The sequence below is a fragment of the Littorina saxatilis genome, linkage group LG4 (assembly GCF_037325665.1).
Source record: "Littorina saxatilis isolate snail1 linkage group LG4, US_GU_Lsax_2.0, whole genome shotgun sequence".
In the NCBI taxonomy this organism is placed as follows: Eukaryota; Metazoa; Mollusca; class Gastropoda; order Littorinimorpha; family Littorinidae; genus Littorina; species Littorina saxatilis.
In genome coordinates this window covers 38,293,718-38,310,613 of record NC_090248.1, presented here as the reverse complement: position 1 = coordinate 38,310,613, position 16,896 = coordinate 38,293,718, and the positions used below count along the sequence as shown (strand labels likewise).

Below are 16,896 nucleotides of genomic sequence, written 5' to 3'. Positions count from 1 at the left end.
TGTTACTGTTCTTATCTAGAAGAAAAATAAGTTTGGCGGTAAATTTAAATCACTCATTCTGAGAGATAACAAATTGGCACTAAAATTCAAATAGAATCTGAACTGTGGGCAAAACTGAACGTTACATAACACTTTCTACGCCACCTATGTTGACCATGTTTTTTTTTAGCCGAGACTAGCTGTGCTGCAGCAGGTCATTCAGAAGTGTAGTAACTGTGTAGACACTGTGTATCAACACGCTGGAATGCAGGCGTTATAGATCGACGTTACAGGATGCGACGGAAGTGACTGTGTGTACGGATATATCCGTACCAGGTCAGATAGAGCCATATGAGTGGGTACGAATATATCCGTACCTGGGAGACAATGAGTTAAAAATTATTTGTTTAAGTGGTAAAATAAAAAATATAAAATAAAAGCTTTTAGTCGTTATGACTCTGTAATTACTATGTGTTTGAGGATTTAAGGCCAGATACGGGGGTAAAAATTGGACCAAAATCGTAATTTGTTGTGTTTAGGGATTTTGATGAATAATGAATCGGATATTTGTATACAATCACGTTATAAAGTCAAATTTGCGAAATAACACACGAAAAGCTCTTTTTTTGATACAATATATGGACATTCATGCTTTTTTGTCCACTGATTGACGTCATTGTATCTAAAAGTCGAGTTCGTTCGAGCCATTTTCATGGCATGAAGCGGGCGGAACTGACATCGTATTGGCTGATGGTCGGCACGGTATGAATGCATGGAGTTGTCAGACAATTTTCCGCAAAAATGTAATAAAAATGACTTTAAGTTACTAAATAAGCGTGTAACATCACCATATTTGGTTGGAATATTCCCCTGATCAAGAAAAAATAGGCTGCCAATTCACACGTATCAAACCAAAGAGCCACCTCATGCAGCAATGTCCTCATTTGCATACGACGGTTTTGGCGAGACTTGCGTCTTATTTATAATAACTATCCTGACGGACAGGATACTCAGTGTTGTTGGAAGGTAGATCTGGCAGGGACAAAGGAACACTTAACACCCATGAGACAAGACGCAGAGTGAAGTAGAACCAGCCGTTATTCCTTCACCAACTGCAAACATGGCCATCCAATTGGCCATCCTTCTTTGTGGACTTGCCTTTGGGCAAGTTGGTTCACAGTGTGAGTGTTTCATTTTCAATTTTTGCCATTTTTCCCCCGTGGATTTCTTGTAGATTTCTAAATCACCTGAATGATGCTGTATTGGAACTTACTTGCAGCTGTTCTGTGAAATTCAAAATTCAGAACAAGTCGCGTAAGGCGAAAATACAACATTTAGTCAAGTAGCTGTCGAACTCACAGAATGAAACTGAACGCAATGCCATTTTTCAGCAAGACCGTATACTCGTAGCATCGTCAGTCCACCGCTCATGGCAAAGGCAGTGAAATTGACAAGAAGAGCGGGGTAGTAGTTGCGCTAAGAAGGATAGCACGCTTTTCTGTACCTCTCTTTGTTTTAACTTTCTGAGCGTGTTTTTAATCCAAACATATCATATCTATATGTTTTTGGAATCAGGAACCAACAAGGAATAAGATGAAAGTGTTTTTAAATTGATTTCGACAATTTAATTTTGATAATAATTTTTATATATTTAATTTTCAGAGCTTGTTTTTAATCCAAATATAACATATTTATATGTTTTTGGAATCAAAAAATGATGGAGAATAAGATGAACGTAAATTTGGATCGTTTTATAAATTTTTATTTTTTTTTACAATTTTCAGATTTTTAATGACCAAAGTCATTAATTAATTTTTAAGCCACCAAGCTGAAATGCAATACCGAAGTCCGGGCTTCGTCGAAGATTGCTTGACCAAAATTTCAATCAATTTGGTTGAAAAATGAGGGCGTGACAGTGCCGCCTCAACTTTCACGAAAAGCCGGATATGACGTCATCAAAGACAATTTTATCAAAAAAATGAAACAAGTCGCGTAAGGCGAAAATACAATATTTAGTCAAGTAGCTGCCATTTTTCAGCAAGACCGTATACTCGTAGCACCGTCAGTCCACCGCTCATGGCAAAGGCAGTGAAATTGACAAGAAGAGCGGGGTAGTAGTTGCGCTAAGAAGGATAGCACGCTTTTCTGTACCTCTCTTTGTTTTAACTTTCTGAGCGTGTTTTTAATCCAAACATATCATATCTATATGTTTTTGGAATCAGGAACCGACAAGGAATAAGATGAAAGTGTTTTTAAATTGATTTGGACAATTTAATTTTGATAATAATTTTTATATATTTAATTTTCAGAGCTTGTTTTTAATCCGAATATAACATATTTATATGTTTTTGGAATCAGCAAATGATGGAGAATAAGATAAACGTAAATTTGGATCGTTTTATAAATTTTTATTTTTTTTTACAATTTTCAGATTTTTAATGACCAAAGTCATTAATTAATTTTTAAGCCACCAAGCTGAAATGCAATACCGAACCCCGAGCTTCGTCGAAGATTACTTGACCAAAATTTCAACCAATTTGGTTGAAAAATGAGGGCGTGACAGTGCCGCCTCAACTTTCACGAAAAGCCGGATATGACGTCATCAAAGACATTTATCAAAAAAATGAAAAAAACGTATGGGGATTTCATACCCAGGAACTCTCATGTCAAATTTCATAAAGATCGGTCCAGTAGTTTAGTCTGAATCGCTCTACACACACACACAGACAGACACACACACACACACACACACACACACACACACATACACCACGACCCTCGTCTCGATTCCCCCCTCTACGTTAAAACATTTAGTCAAAACTTGACTAAATGTAATAAACAAGTCGCGTAAGGCGAAAATACAATATTTAGTCAAGTAGCTGTCGAACTCACAGAATGAAACTGAACGCAATGCAACGCAGCAAGACCGTAGCATCGTCAGTCCACCGCGCACGGCAAAGGCAGTGAAATTGACAAGAAGAGCGGGGTAGTACTTGCGCTGAGAAGGATAGCACGCTTTTCTGTACCTCTCTTCGTTTTAACTTTCTGAGCGTGTTTTTAATCCAAACATATCATATGTATATGTTTTTGGAATCAGGAACCGACAAGGAATAAGATGAAAGTGTTTTTAAATTGATTTCGAAAAAAACATTTTGATAATAGTTTTTATATATTTAATTTTCAGAGCTTGTTTTTAATCCGAATATAACATATTTATATGTTTTTGGAATCAGCAAATGATGGAGAATAAGATAAACGTAAATTTGGATCGTTTTATAAATTTTTATTTTTTTTTTACAATTTTCAGATTTTTAATGACCAAAGTCATTAATTAATTTTTAAGCCACCAAGCTGAAATGCAATACCGAAGTCCGGGCTTCGTCGAAGATTACTTGACCAAAATTTCAACCAATTTGGTTGAAAAATGAGGGCGTGACAGTGCCGCCTCAACTTTCACGAAAAGCCGGATATGACGTCATCAAAGACATTTATCAAAAAAATGAAAAAAATGTTCGGGGATTTCATACCCAGGAACTCTCATGTCAAATTTCATAAAGATCGGTCCAGTAGTTTAGTCTGAATCGCTCTACACACACACACACACACACAGACACACAGACACACACACACACACACACGCACATACACCACGACCCTCGTTTCGATTCCCCCTCGATGTTAAAATATTTAGTCAAAACTTGACTAAATATAAAAAAGACTAGAATTGTAAGTTATTGGAATTGATGAATTATAATGAATGACAAAACAAAAACATTATAATCACAGGTATTTTTGACATTTTTCTCCAGTGGATTTCTTGTGGATTTCTAAATCACCTGAGTGATGCTGTCTTGGAACTTACTTGCAGCTGATCTATGAAATTCAAAACTTACGATAAAAAAAAACTAGAAATGTAAGTTATTGGAATTGAGGAATTATAATTTATGACAAAACAAAACATTACAATCACAGGTATTTAGATCATAGGGTACTTAAAGTGCACAGACAGACAAACACTTATAATACAGATAATGAACTTAGCTTAGAATGTGTTTCCGTTTCCTCCAGTCTCTGCTTTCCTTCAAACGACCAAGATCATACTGGTTTCAATTTAACTGTGAATGCTTGGGTATATTTAATTGTATACATTTTTGAGTTTACTGTAACTTACTGCAGTAGCTGTGATTATTTTTTTTATATTTGTTTGCTGTTTGAAAAATAGCCGTCGGCCTCCATACCCCAAAACGGGTTAAAGCATAAATTAAAACTTGAAACATGGGAGTTTTCTCGTTGCCCTTCAATAGGAAATATTCTTAACAATGTTACAGTGATGCCAACAGTATACCGTTTTGAGCATTTTATGTATACCCGAACTTTGCTTACATTTTAAATAGGCCCTATGTATTGAACTAGATGATTACCCGCTTCGCCGGGTACCGGCTTCGCCGGGAAGAAGTAGAGCCGAATACCAGGCTGCGCCTGGGACCCGGCTTTGCCGGGTGTACGCCGGCTTCGCCGGCGCACGAAGAAAAGGAGATAAACGCGCAAAACACTGGAGACCTTCTAAAAATAGTAACGTGCAGTGACCTTCTAAAAATAGTAACGTAGTAACGGGAATATGGATTGACGCCACACGGAGGAAGGGAGATAATCGCGGCTGAAAACACTGGAGAAGATAAGGAAGAGTTACTGGTAGTGGATCCCGACAACAAAAAACAAAAAAAATCGGTTCAGCGCGCAGAGAGCACGTGTTGAAATATCTCATCGATGAGGTTGTGTCCGGGGTGTAGCTGAATACGGTGTCCAAATTTGAAAAAGATCCACCGAGAACTTTGGCCGTGGATCGCGAACAGACAGACAGACAGACAGACAGACAGACAGACAGACACTAGTCGTATATATATATAGATGCTACACTTATAGAAATGGAAGAAGCTTTGGAATTGATGAAAAGAAAGCTATATTTATCGTGCTTTTAGGAATATAACGTCCATAGAAAATTGTCCATTAGAGGAAGAGAAAGTTCAATTTCTTCTCGCCTGGTGTTTACTCGAGGTGAATTTCCAACAGTTCTTTCTGCCTGGAGGTCACCCTGGTGAGAAAACAATTCCAACTGACAGCTGTCCTTAATGTGGTAGCTTGAAATGGTTAACAGAATCTTTTTTTAACATGATGCTCATGTTGGAAGTTCACTATCACTAAATTCAAACTACACTTCACCTCAGTTGAATTTTGATATCTTAACTGTTCAGAAAATGCCCGCCTGTTCTGTTGTGGTGAATGAAGCCATGGACACAGAGAATGTCCTAACGCGTGTCATAAAAAAAAACCACTGCAAAACTGATTTCCCATCCATACGTATTTTGACTTAGCATGTTTTATTCATAATCATAGGATGTAAAGCGCGGAGTTCTGTGATTACCGCTATTTAAGCAGTGGCGTGGTGGTAAGACGTCGGACTCCTAATCGGAAGGTCGTGTGTTCGAATCCCGGTCGCTGCCGCTTGGTGGGTTAGAAGTGGAGATTTTTTCGATCTCCCAGGTCAACTTATGTGCAGACCTGCTAGTGACTTAACCCCCTTCGTGTGTACACGCAAGCACAAGACCAAGCACGGTGCGCACGGAAAAGATCCTGTAATCTATGTCAGAGTTCGGTGGGTTATAGGAACACGAAAATACCCAGCATGAGAGATGTTCAACGTGCGGGCTACTTCACCTGCCTTGACCTCTCACCAATTCGCTGTAAAGCGCTTAGAGAACGTCAAGCGCTATATAAATCTCCCATATTATTATTATTATTATTATCATCATGACTTTCTCTCTCCATCTTTTAATCCCTGTTTGGTTCTGTTTTGATTTTTGTTTTTTGTTTTCCTTTGTATATATGTCTGTGGTCCCGAATAAGCCTCCATAGGTGAAATTCTGATTTCATTATTTTTGTGTGTGCTCTGCTTGTGTTGTTGGTGAGTACATAATTCTTTTGTTTTTCGACATCATTACTTTCACCAATAACAATAAAAAAAATACCTTATTGTCCATTAGAATAGTACATAAAAATGGAAATCTAATGTGACACACCCAGCCTGCCTGTAAACGATTATAACGAACATTACATATTATTACACCTTTCCAACGTTCCAGTCACCACAGGGCCGTGCGGCATGCCGGGAATGGGCGGGTGTTTTGGTACGTCGTATGACGCCGCCGCCAAACAGTTCTGCTGCGGCGGCAACGTGTTCCCCTGCGCAACCCCCGCCAACTACTCCTGTTGCGGCAAGACGCTGGTCGACAAGGCAGACTTCCTCTGCTGCAGCAACGACCCCGTCATGAAAGGTCAGTGTGAGTTTGTGACAGTAGCTACAGGGACTGTGCAAGTGTTATACGGTGTCTCATTAGTGTTAAGGGCAGAATATACCTGCGCAGTTTCAGCGGCACAGACGACGCACTGCATATTGTTGATGCTGCGATAAGGATTACGACGAGTACTGGCCTGTTTTCCTTTCACGCAACGTTTAGCGGGCTGGGATAATCTGCAGTGCGTCGTCAGATTGTCCTGCTGGCGTTACATAGGTGAGCGCCGGGCCTTAGCACATTACCTTACAAACCCCCAACCACAATTACCTTCAGTCGAAGAGCGGTGATACATTTGCCCTTTGACCTTCTCTACAAATAGACGGGGGTGGGGGAGGGGGGGGAATGTATCCCGGACTTAAAAAAAGAATACGGAATTGTGGGACAACTGTTCAAAGGCACTTACGCACTAAATCGATTTTCAATACACGACTCAAAACCTTTGGAATGACTTAAAATGAATTTTAATGAAGATTTAGTTCGGGACGACGACGCTCTATGGCCGGTTTATTATATATAGAAGCAAGCGGTTACAAACGGGCGTCGACAGAGCCAATGAAGGGGGATACGAACTTGTAGATAATTTATCTGTGGTGTTAGTTATTAGTGTTCCTGAACAAGATTTGATGGACAGAATGTGAAAGTTATAAAGTTTTAGAACCTTCTTTTTACAGTTGATTGACCTGATTGTAAATAGTTGAAAGCATGGAGCTTTGCCATGTGAACTGAGAAAGAAACAAAATTGCATCGGTCTCGAACAGCAATATCAGCGGAAGAGGTAATAACAAATAATAAGCAACCAACCAACCAATCGTCCCTTTCACATGGCACGTAATATGATAAGCGTCCGCTTGAACAAATAATTAAATAGTTTAATGTATTAACCTATACATGAATAAAGAAAGAAAGACAGAAAGAAAGGAAGAAATACGACTTTCAAAATGAACAAGGAAACAAAGAAAACGACATTTTAATGCGTGTTGTGAGAGTACGGTTGAAAATGTTCAAGAAAAACGTAATTCCTCCTTCTCTGCGGAGATGGCAGAAGACAAGTTGGAAGCAGTGCTGTCGGAAAGAATTACTGTGGAACCTCCTTTTTAAGACCCCCCCCCCCCCAATTTAAGGCTCCCTCCTTTTTAAGACCTTGTTTTCTCAGTCTTGCTGTTCATAACCTCTGTAAAATTACCATTTTAAGACTCCCTCCTTTTTAAGACCTGATTTTCTCAGATTTTTGGAGGTCTTAAAAGGGGGGTTCCACTGTATTTGTAAACCAGGGAAGTGTCCTTGTTAGATGTAGCACATCTGTCATGAGACAAGACACACGGACGGACATTTTAAAGGGGGGCTATTTGTCTTATAAGAGTTAAACTTTGAGATGACTGACGAGATAATGGTGTATGCTAGAAAGAAGTCCTCCGACGTGTTCCCAAGATAGAACGCAAAAAAAAAAGAAGATAAATAACTCAAAGTCAATAAAAAAGGTTATCATATATATAGACATATCTATATGAGATGGGTAGGGGGAGTGTGAGTAAAAGGAGGGGGGGGGGGTCCGGGGGGTCCCGGAAGAGGTTGGGTTTTTTTTGGGTTTTTTTTTGGTTGGGGGGGGGGGGGGGGGTGATCGCATTCTGTCACGTAGTTAGTAGAATAGCAAGACTCTACCACAAAGCCACGATGCGTGAAACTATTATATCCCTTTGTAGAATTGAGTGTCTGTCACACACTTCCGCTTCTGTGTTTGTTTTTTGTTTATGTGTGTTTATTTGTTTTTACATTTTGCAATGCGTGTTTATCTTCCCCTGACAAGGCCGACTCGAGACTGTCTGTCACACACTTCCGCTTCTGTGTTTGTTTTTACATTTAGTCAAGTTTTGACTAAATGTATTAACGTAGAGGGGGGAATCGAGACGAGGGTCATATGGTGTATGTGTGTCTGTGTGTGTGTGTAGAGCGATTCAGAGAAAACTACTGGACCGATCTTTATGAAATTTGACATGAGAGTTCCTGGGTATGAAATCCCCAGACGTTTTTTTCATTTTTTCGATAAATGTCTTTGATGACGTCATATCCGGCTTTTTGTGAAAGTTGAGGCGGCACTGTCACGCTCTCATTTTTCAACCAAATTGATTGAAATTTTGGTCAAGTAATCTTCGACGAAGCCCGGACTTCGGTATTGCATTTCAGCTTGATGGCTTAAAAATTAATTTATGACTTTGATCTGAAAATTGTAAAAAAAAAATAAAATTATAAAACGATCCAAAATTACGTTAATCTTATTCTCCATCATTTTCTGATTCCAAAAACATATACATATGTTATATTTGGATTAAAAACAAGCTCTGAAAATTAAAAATATAAAAATTATTATCAATTTTTTTTTCCCAAATCAATTTAAAAACACTTTCATCTTATTCCTTGTCAGTTCCTCATTCCAAAAACATATAGATATGATATGTTTGGATTAAAAACACGCTCGGAAAGTTAAAACGAAGAGAGGTACAGAAAAGCGTGCTATCCTTCTCAGCGCAACTACTACCCCGCTCTTCTTGTCAATTTCACTGCCTTCGCCATGAGCGGTGGACTGACGATGCTACGAGTATACGGTCTTGCTGAAAACTTGCAATTGCGTTCAGTTTCATTCTCTGAGTTCGACAGCTACTTGACTAAATGTTGTATTTTCGCCTTACGCGACTTGTTTGTTTATGTGTGTGTTTTTGTTTTAACATTGTGTACTGTGTGCTTATCTTCTCCTGACAAGGCCGACTCGAGACTGTCTGTCACACACTACCGCTTCAGTGTTTGTTTTTTGTTTATGTGTGTGTTTTTGTTTTAACATATATTCACTGTGTGCTTATCTTTCCCTGACAAGGCCGACTCGAGACTGTCTGTCACACTCTACCGCTTCATCAGTGTTTGTTTTTACATTTAGTCAAGTTTTGACTAAATGTTTTAACATAGAAAGGGAATCGAGACGAGGTTCGTTGTGTGTGTGTGTGTGTGTGTGTGTGTGTGTGTGTGTGTGTGTGTGTGTGTGTGTGTGTGTGTGTGTGTGTGTGTGTGTGTGTGTCTGTGTGTGTGTGTCTGTGTGTGTGTGTAGAGCGATTCAGACTAAAATACTGTGTACATTTTGTGGTAGAAATGAAGAAACCCTTTTACATATGTTTTGGGAGTGTGATAAAGTGCAGACTTTTTGGATAAAATTTGTAAATTGGCTAAAGGCGAACTGCACCCATTGCGACAATTTAAAACTGTCTAAAGAACTGGTTCTTCTTGGAGTGGCGAACAATGTAGTCACCGATAAAGCTTTTGATATGTTATTAATCTGTGCCAAACACCATGTATATATTTCCAAAATGAACAAAAAGACCCCTCATTTTCAGACATTTAGTAGAAACTTTAAGCAAAGATTTATTTGTGAAAAGTATAACGCAGTTGTGAATAATACAGTAGATAAATTCTACAAGGATTGGCGCCTGTATATGCACTTTTTGATGTAACCCTTAGGTTTTTTCGTTCTTAAAACCTTTTGATAATGCGACCACCAAACCACTGAACATCCCCCCCTCCCCATTCCATCCTCCCACCCCATGTATGTTGTAATTGTCCAAGTGTGTTTTTCTGTTATATGATTCTGTCCTTTCGGTAGGTGATGTCCTGTAATGTACAGCATATACATGTAAAAAAAAAAAAAACTGGACAAAAAGAGAATTAACAAAAAAAACAAAAAAAATACTGGGCCGATCTTTATGAAATTTGACATGAGAGTTCCTGGGTATGATATCCCCGGATAGTTTTTTCATTTTTTCGACAAATACCTTTGATGACGTCATATCCGGCTTTTTGTAAAAGTTGAGGCGGCACTGTCACACCCTCATTTTTCAATTAAATTGATTGAAATTTTGGCAAAGCAATCTTCGACAAAGGCCGGGGTTTGGTATTGCATTTCAGCTTGGTGGCTAAAAACTAATGAGTGAGTTTGGTCATTAAAAATCGAAAACTTCTAATTAAAATTATTTTTTTTATTAAACGATCCAAAAACAATTTCATCTTATTCTTCGTCATTTTCTGATTCCAAAAACATATACATATGTTATAGTTGGATTAAAAACAAGCTCTGAAAATTAAAAATATAAAAATTATGATCAAAATTAAATTTCCGAAATCGTTTTAAAAACTATTTCATCTTATTCCTTGTCGGTTCCTGATTCCAAAAACATATAGATATGATATGTTTGGATTAAAAACACGCTCAGAAAGTTAAAACGAAGAGAGGTACAGTAAAGCACAGCGCAATCGCTACCGCGCCAAACAGGCTCGTCACTTTCACTGCCTTTTGCACTAGCGGCGGACTACGTTCAGTTTCATTCTGTGAGTTCCACAGCTTGACTAAATGTAGTAATTTCGCCTTACGCGACTTGTTTGTTTATGTGTGTGTATTTGTTCTAACATTGTGCACTGTGTGCTTATCTTCCCCTGACAAGGCCGACTCGAGACTGTCTGTCACACACTTTCGCTTCAGTGTTTGTTTTTACATTTAGTCAAGTTTTTACTAAATGTTTTAACATTGAGGCGGAATCGAGACGAGGGTCGTGGTGTATGTGTGTGCGTGTGTGTGTGTGTGTGTGTGTGTGTGTGTGTGTGTGTGTGTGTGTGTGTGTGTGTGTGTGTGGGTGTGCGTGTGTGTGTGTGTGTGTGTGTAGAGCGATTCAGACCAAACTACTGGACCGATCTTTATGAAATTTGACATGAGAGTTCCTGGGAATGATATCCCCGGATGGTTTTTTCTTTTTTTCGATAAACGTCTTTGATGACGTCATATCCGGCTTTTTGTAAAAGTTGAGGCGGCACTGTCGCACCCTCAATTCTCAATCAAATCGATTGAAATTTTGACCAAGCAATATTCGACGAAGGCCGGACTTCGGTATTGCATTTCAGCTTGGTGGCTTAAAAATTAATTAATGACTTTGGTCATCAAAAATCTGAAAATTGTAAAAAAAAAAAAGTTTTTTATAAAACGATCCAAATTTACGTTCATCTTATTCTTCATCATTTCCTGATTCCAAAAACATATAAATATGTTATATTTGGATTAAAAACAAGCTCTGAAAATTAAAAATATTCTTCATCATGTTCTGATTCCAAAAACATATAAATATGTTATATTCGGATTAAAAACAAGCTCTGAAAATTAAAAAAATATAAAAATTATTATTAAAATTAAATTTCCGAAATCGTTTTAAAAGCTATTTCATCTTATTCCTTGTCGGTTCCTGATTCCAAAAACATATAGATATGATATGTTTGGATTAAAAACACGCTCAGAAAGTTAAAACGAAGAGAGGTACAGTAAAGCGCGTGCTATGAAGCACAGCGCAACCGCTACCGCGCCAAACAGGCTCGTTACTTTCACTGCCTTTTGCACTAGCGGCGGACTACGTTCAGTTTCATTCTGTGAGTTCCACAGCTTGACTAAATGTAGTAATTTCGCCTTACGCGACTTGTTTGTTTATGTGTGTGTATTTGTTCTAACATTGTGCACTGTGTGCTTATCTTCCCCTGACAAGGCCGACTCGAGACCTCAAAAGCAGATTCCTTCCCGTGGAAACAACCCGGCTCACTATCTCAGGTCTGCCCAAGCTTAAATGTGAGATATAAGCCTCCCCCCCCCCCCAACCCAAACCCCACTTAGACACATACCAAAAAATAGTGTCTTGAATAAATCCTGTACATAGTAAGAGGTGTTTTTTTTTACTCAGATATTAAAGCCCCAGTCTGTCTCAAATGGTTTACAGAACGATTTAAATCATCTCATGAAAAAAGCTGTTTACACCTTATGGAACACACTTGCAATTGTATTTAATAGCATTCAATGACACAGTTCGTTTGAATGGCTATCTAGCTCGCGTAAACCACACACCAGTTTAGGTGGTTTATCTAACCCCTGAGGCATCATGTACCTGTGTGATCCACTTTCCTTTTTTTTACAATTTAGTCGTCAGTTTGTGATTTCAATGCGACTCACTGTATCAGCAATAGCACGTTATTGTGTACCCCTGAATCTAAAACGCAACAAACGGCTGCGAGTCACGCGTACTTATCGGCGGCGGTTGACTACAAAGAAGCCAGCGCTATGCAGAAAATTCGTCTGCTTGGGCCAACACGACCTTGCGTGACATGCTTCCGGTCTCCCTTTTTTTCAAACTTTCAAAACTTCGAATTGTACTGATCTTGTCTTGATGAAAAAAGAATTCTTTAATGATTTAAGAATGTTTGTAACAAGCTGTCAATCTATTATTTAGATTTTAAAAGTTAGGTCTAGCACCAATACGAGGCGTCCGATTTGTCTCATTGTAAATCCGACTGGCCACACAAAAATAAATTCTTTGAAAAATGCTCGCTCTTTACGGAGGGCAGCTAGGATGTTCTCAAGCAGTGAGTGATTAAACGAAAGGGAGTTTGTACTGTGTGTAAACTGAAAGCATGACAGTGTCTGTGACCACTGAGAAACCGATGGTTTTTGGGAAGCTGAGTGTGCCTTTAAAGAGAAATGTTAGATGTGTACGTCAGATACAACTGCCTGCCCAATAACTTTCCCGCGAAGGTCTTATGCTGAAAGGTATTTTAGAAAGGGTGAGAGCAATGTTTGAACATTGGCAGAGCGGATTGAAACCGGCTCGCGTGCAATGACCTTAACTTTGTGATCGGTTGCTTATTCGAGTCAATCAGCGACTGCCTCGCATGCAACGGATAGTATACAGTCAAATCGCAGTCGTGTGATGGCATCATAACTTTAATTACCTGGTGTGTGATGTCATTATTCCAAAACCAAACCCGAACTATGTACCTTTTTGGCCGGGTATTTGAGAAAGTTTTTGTCTGCAAGAAATACGTCTTCAATGAGATACGATATCGATTTATATATCTGCATGCCTTCCGAGGAAGTGACAATGAATTTCGAGAACGAAGTTTGTCTCGGTGACTTTATTTTACCAGCAGTAGAAACATTAATCGCAAGTTCACCCCTATAGGATGTGCACGCATCGGTATCGTATATCTTTAACCCCACTGTTGTTATGTAAAAATAGGAAAGGAGAGGAAGAGTATGTCTATATAAGTTTGAAATGAACTGAATATGGGCTATGTGACTGTACGTTTTATTGTGCTTTTTTGTGCGCTTTGTTTTTGTTAAAGAAAGGAGGTTTTTTTTAAATGTTAAAAATCAATTCAAATCATTAACCCCACGGTTCCCGCTGTGTGCAGCCCCGGGCATGGCGTGTTGCGAGAAGAACCCCATCAACACGATGGAGGCAGCGTGCTGTGACGGCGAGCTCGTGCCCAAGATGGGGGCCATAACCTACTGCTGCGGGAAGACGCCCTACGATGGCGCCACCATGCAGTGCTGCAACAAGGACATCGAGCTAAAGATCAACGCCAAGTGGAACCTGGCGTGCGCCCCTGGGAACGACGCCCCCCAGCTCAACGCCCCGCCCCCTGTCGTCGCCCCCAAACGACCTGTTGTCAAGCCTGCTGCCGTCGCGGCCAAGCCTAAACCTCGACCTGCTGCTGCTGCTGCTGCTGCTCCTGCCGTCCCAAAAATCGACTTCATGAATAACCCTCCTCCTCCCCCGCCTCAGACCTTCAACCGTTTCCCGTTCCCTGCTCAAAGGTTCCCAGCGTTCCAAGGGTTCCCCTTCCCTTCTCCTCCTCGAGGCTTCAACCCCCCTCGTTTTCCTCCTCCGCAGCAAGGCTTCAACCGCGGCTCACCTCCCAATCCTCAACAACCCTTTAACCCCCACGGCCCCGCCCCTGGCCAGGGCCCCGCCACCGGCCCCAAACAGGGCCCCGCCCCCGGCCCCAACCCTGCCTCTATGTTTATGAACAACCGCCGCCCTCCTCCACATCCACAACTCTTTAACCCCCACGGCCCTGCCCCTGGCCCCTCCCCCACCACAGGCCCCAAACAGGGCCCCGGCCCCGCCCCCGGCCCCAAACCTGGCCCCGCCCCAGGCCCCAATCCCGCCTCTATGTTTTTGAACAACCGCCGCCCTCCTCCACCTCCGGGCCCCAACCCTGGCCCCGCCCCAGGCTCCAACCCCGCCTTTATGTTTACCAACCGCCGCCCTCCTCCACCTCAAGGCCCCGCCCCCGGCCCCAAACCAGACCCAGCGGCCCCAGGCCCCAACCACAACAGCGGCCCCCCTCCACCTCCGGGCGGAAGAGGGTCCAGCCCTAACTCAAACCCAGGACCGTTCGGCAGTGCTGCCAGCATGCCCAGTATCTTCCAGAAGCTGCAGCAGCTGCGTCGCATCATGGCTCTTCAAGGACAGCAGCAGGCTCCACGTGCACCCACTGCTGGTTAAACTTGCGTTCCTCATGCCAAATGTAAGGGGCTCCACTCACATAATTATGTAACTTCAGCAGGACCGACGACGCACTGCAAATTATCCCAGCCCGCTACACGTTGCATGAAAGGAAAACAGGCCAAGTACTCGTCATAATCCCTATCGCGGCATAAATAATAGGCAGTGCGTCGTCTGTGCCGCTGAAACTGCGCAGGTATATTCTGCCCATAGAGGTTGCTGCGGCTTTCGCACAGTGATACCAGAGATGCTTTTGTATCACTGCACTATACTATCACAATAAGCGAAAAACGAGACTTGACCTGCTTGTGATACTGGAGGATTTCTGGTGAAACCTGCTATGAGAAGACTGACAAGAGGACACCTAGAAGTAAAGGACACTATATTCTTATATTGTCCCATGAAGTAACAGCAAAAACATAACAGCAAAAGAACAACAAAATGTTTAATTCCTTCTGTGAAAGGACAACCGCAACAAAACGACGTTTCGAGAAAAAAAAACTATCTGCAATAAAACGGTTGACGAAGTTACATCGAAAAGAATGGTTTTAGTCTCAAGTATGGAAGAATTTACTTTTTCATCGTCTCTGATATGTATATCTGGCTGTCTGCATTCACTTCATCCTGCAGGTCCCGTGAGGCGTGTGTAAGAGTGTATCATGTGTGTGTGTGTGTGTGTGTGTGTTTGCATGCGTGCGTGCTTGAGTACATCTATCTGTCTATCTGTCTGTCTGTATTAGAGGTTGATGGATGTAATGGAACATTTCAAAAGCACAATTTGCTTCCGTGTAAAAACATAGATGATTCTGACTTAAATATGGCGTGACATTTTCCAGACCAGGAGATCCTCATATGACTATGAGACCAAGTTATACTATTGCAAAAACACAATGCTTCATATTGAAGTTAATAAACGATTATTCTTCAAACACGTCACTTGTTTGTGTGTGAATGTCTGAGTGGCTAATTGTCGCTTTCATATTACTGCAGTCATGTTGCTGAACTTCGCACTAAATTCACAAAAAGACATTGCAAGGTTCAACGCGTACATTTCACAACGCAGAAAGAATGTGTGTTAAGTTGAATTGATGATTTTGCATAAATAAGGGTCGTCTGTGTGGCATAACAGATGAGACACATTTTCACGGATTAAGTTCAAATTTGACATGACGTCCCATTTCCCTAATTTACTGTGCATGGCCTTATTTCTAGCACTTTGTTTTATTTTTAACTCAAACACACAAACGTTGTTTCTGCAACATGAAATGTACACCTTGTACTTGAAAATAAGGTAACATTTACTTTTGACTTGGTGACCCCTTGGACATCCTTGAAATACATCATGCTAATCCATATGCACATCAAATGGGAACCAAAATGGGATAACGAACACAACTTTCAAGGGACATAACTGCGCAAAATCAGAAAGCACTAAACTGTCCAACAGTTGCATCCCCTGTGAAAAAAATCATACCTCCCAAACTTCCAATAAAAACCCATCCTTTTTACGACCGACTTTTCTGGACATTTTCAAGGTCGTTAGTGTGAGGTTTTACTGTAGAAACAGCCATCGGAGTCTGTCTAGAGCATGAGCACAGGTAAACAGCATGAACGGTATGAGAGAGAGAGAGAGAGAGAGAGTGAGAGAGAGAGAGAGAGAGAGAGAGAGAGGGTTCACAAACACACTCACCGTGCACCAAGACACGGAGAGAGAGAGAGAGAGAGAGAGAGAGAGAGAGAGAGAGAGAGAGAGAGAGAGGGTTCACAAACACACTCACGGCACCAAGACACGGAGAGAGAGAAAGACAAGACAAGACAAGACAAGACAAAATCTTTATTATCGAGGGTAATAGATAAGCAAGAATATTGCTTTTTTACATCCAGCCCTCGCCCTAATATAGGGTCAACAAGAACAGAAAACAATATAATCAAAGAACTATCACATCAAACTTAATACATTATAACTGTATATACAGATACAAATTTAAAAAATAAATTGTCATGCTGCATTTTAAGTACAATTTCCAAGTGTCAATTTTTAACATAACTTAATTTAGATCTGCATATTATTATAATTTTGTTTAACATGCACATACATTTTAAATGAATTGATGAACCATTCAGCACATGTTTAGTTGCATTATGTGCGACATATAATTTTTTTTTAAGCTGTCTGTGTTTGTTTTATGCTTAAGAAAAATAGGCAG

At 40.5% G+C, this 16,896-nt stretch overlaps 1 protein-coding gene across 2 annotated transcripts; it reads left to right on the top strand.

The window, feature by feature from the left end:
- Positions 1 to 983: 983 nt before the first annotated feature.
- LOC138964679 (uncharacterized) lies at positions 984 to 15,620 on the top strand. Of its 2 annotated transcripts, XR_011455178.1 has the most exons (4): positions 984 to 1,160; positions 6,120 to 6,311; positions 13,590 to 14,851; positions 14,886 to 15,620. XR_011455178.1 is itself a non-coding variant. In XM_070336703.1 (3 exons), exons 1-3 carry the CDS (start codon positions 1,100 to 1,102, stop codon positions 14,687 to 14,689), a joined length of 1,353 nt encoding a protein of 450 aa, XP_070192804.1. In that variant the 5' UTR covers positions 984 to 1,099; the 3' UTR covers positions 14,690 to 15,620. The 2 variants fall into 2 exon arrangements, 1 of the variants encoding a protein (XP_070192804.1); XM_070336703.1 differs by having other exon boundaries at positions 13,590 to 15,620.
- The last annotated feature ends 1,276 nt before the right edge of the window (positions 15,621 to 16,896 follow it).

Excerpts from the sequence above, each read along its gene's own strand:
- LOC138964679 (XM_070336703.1), top strand. The coding sequence starts at position 1,100 with ATGGCCATCCAATTGGCCATCCTTCTTTGTGGACTTGCCTTTGGGCAA. Across the intron at positions 1,161-6,119 it reads TGGGCAAGTTGGTTCACAGT|TCACCACAGGGCCGTGCGGC; the intron begins GTGAGTGTTTCA and ends CCAACGTTCCAG. Across the intron at positions 6,312-13,589 it reads CAACGACCCCGTCATGAAAG|CCCCGGGCATGGCGTGTTGC; the intron begins GTCAGTGTGAGT and ends CGCTGTGTGCAG.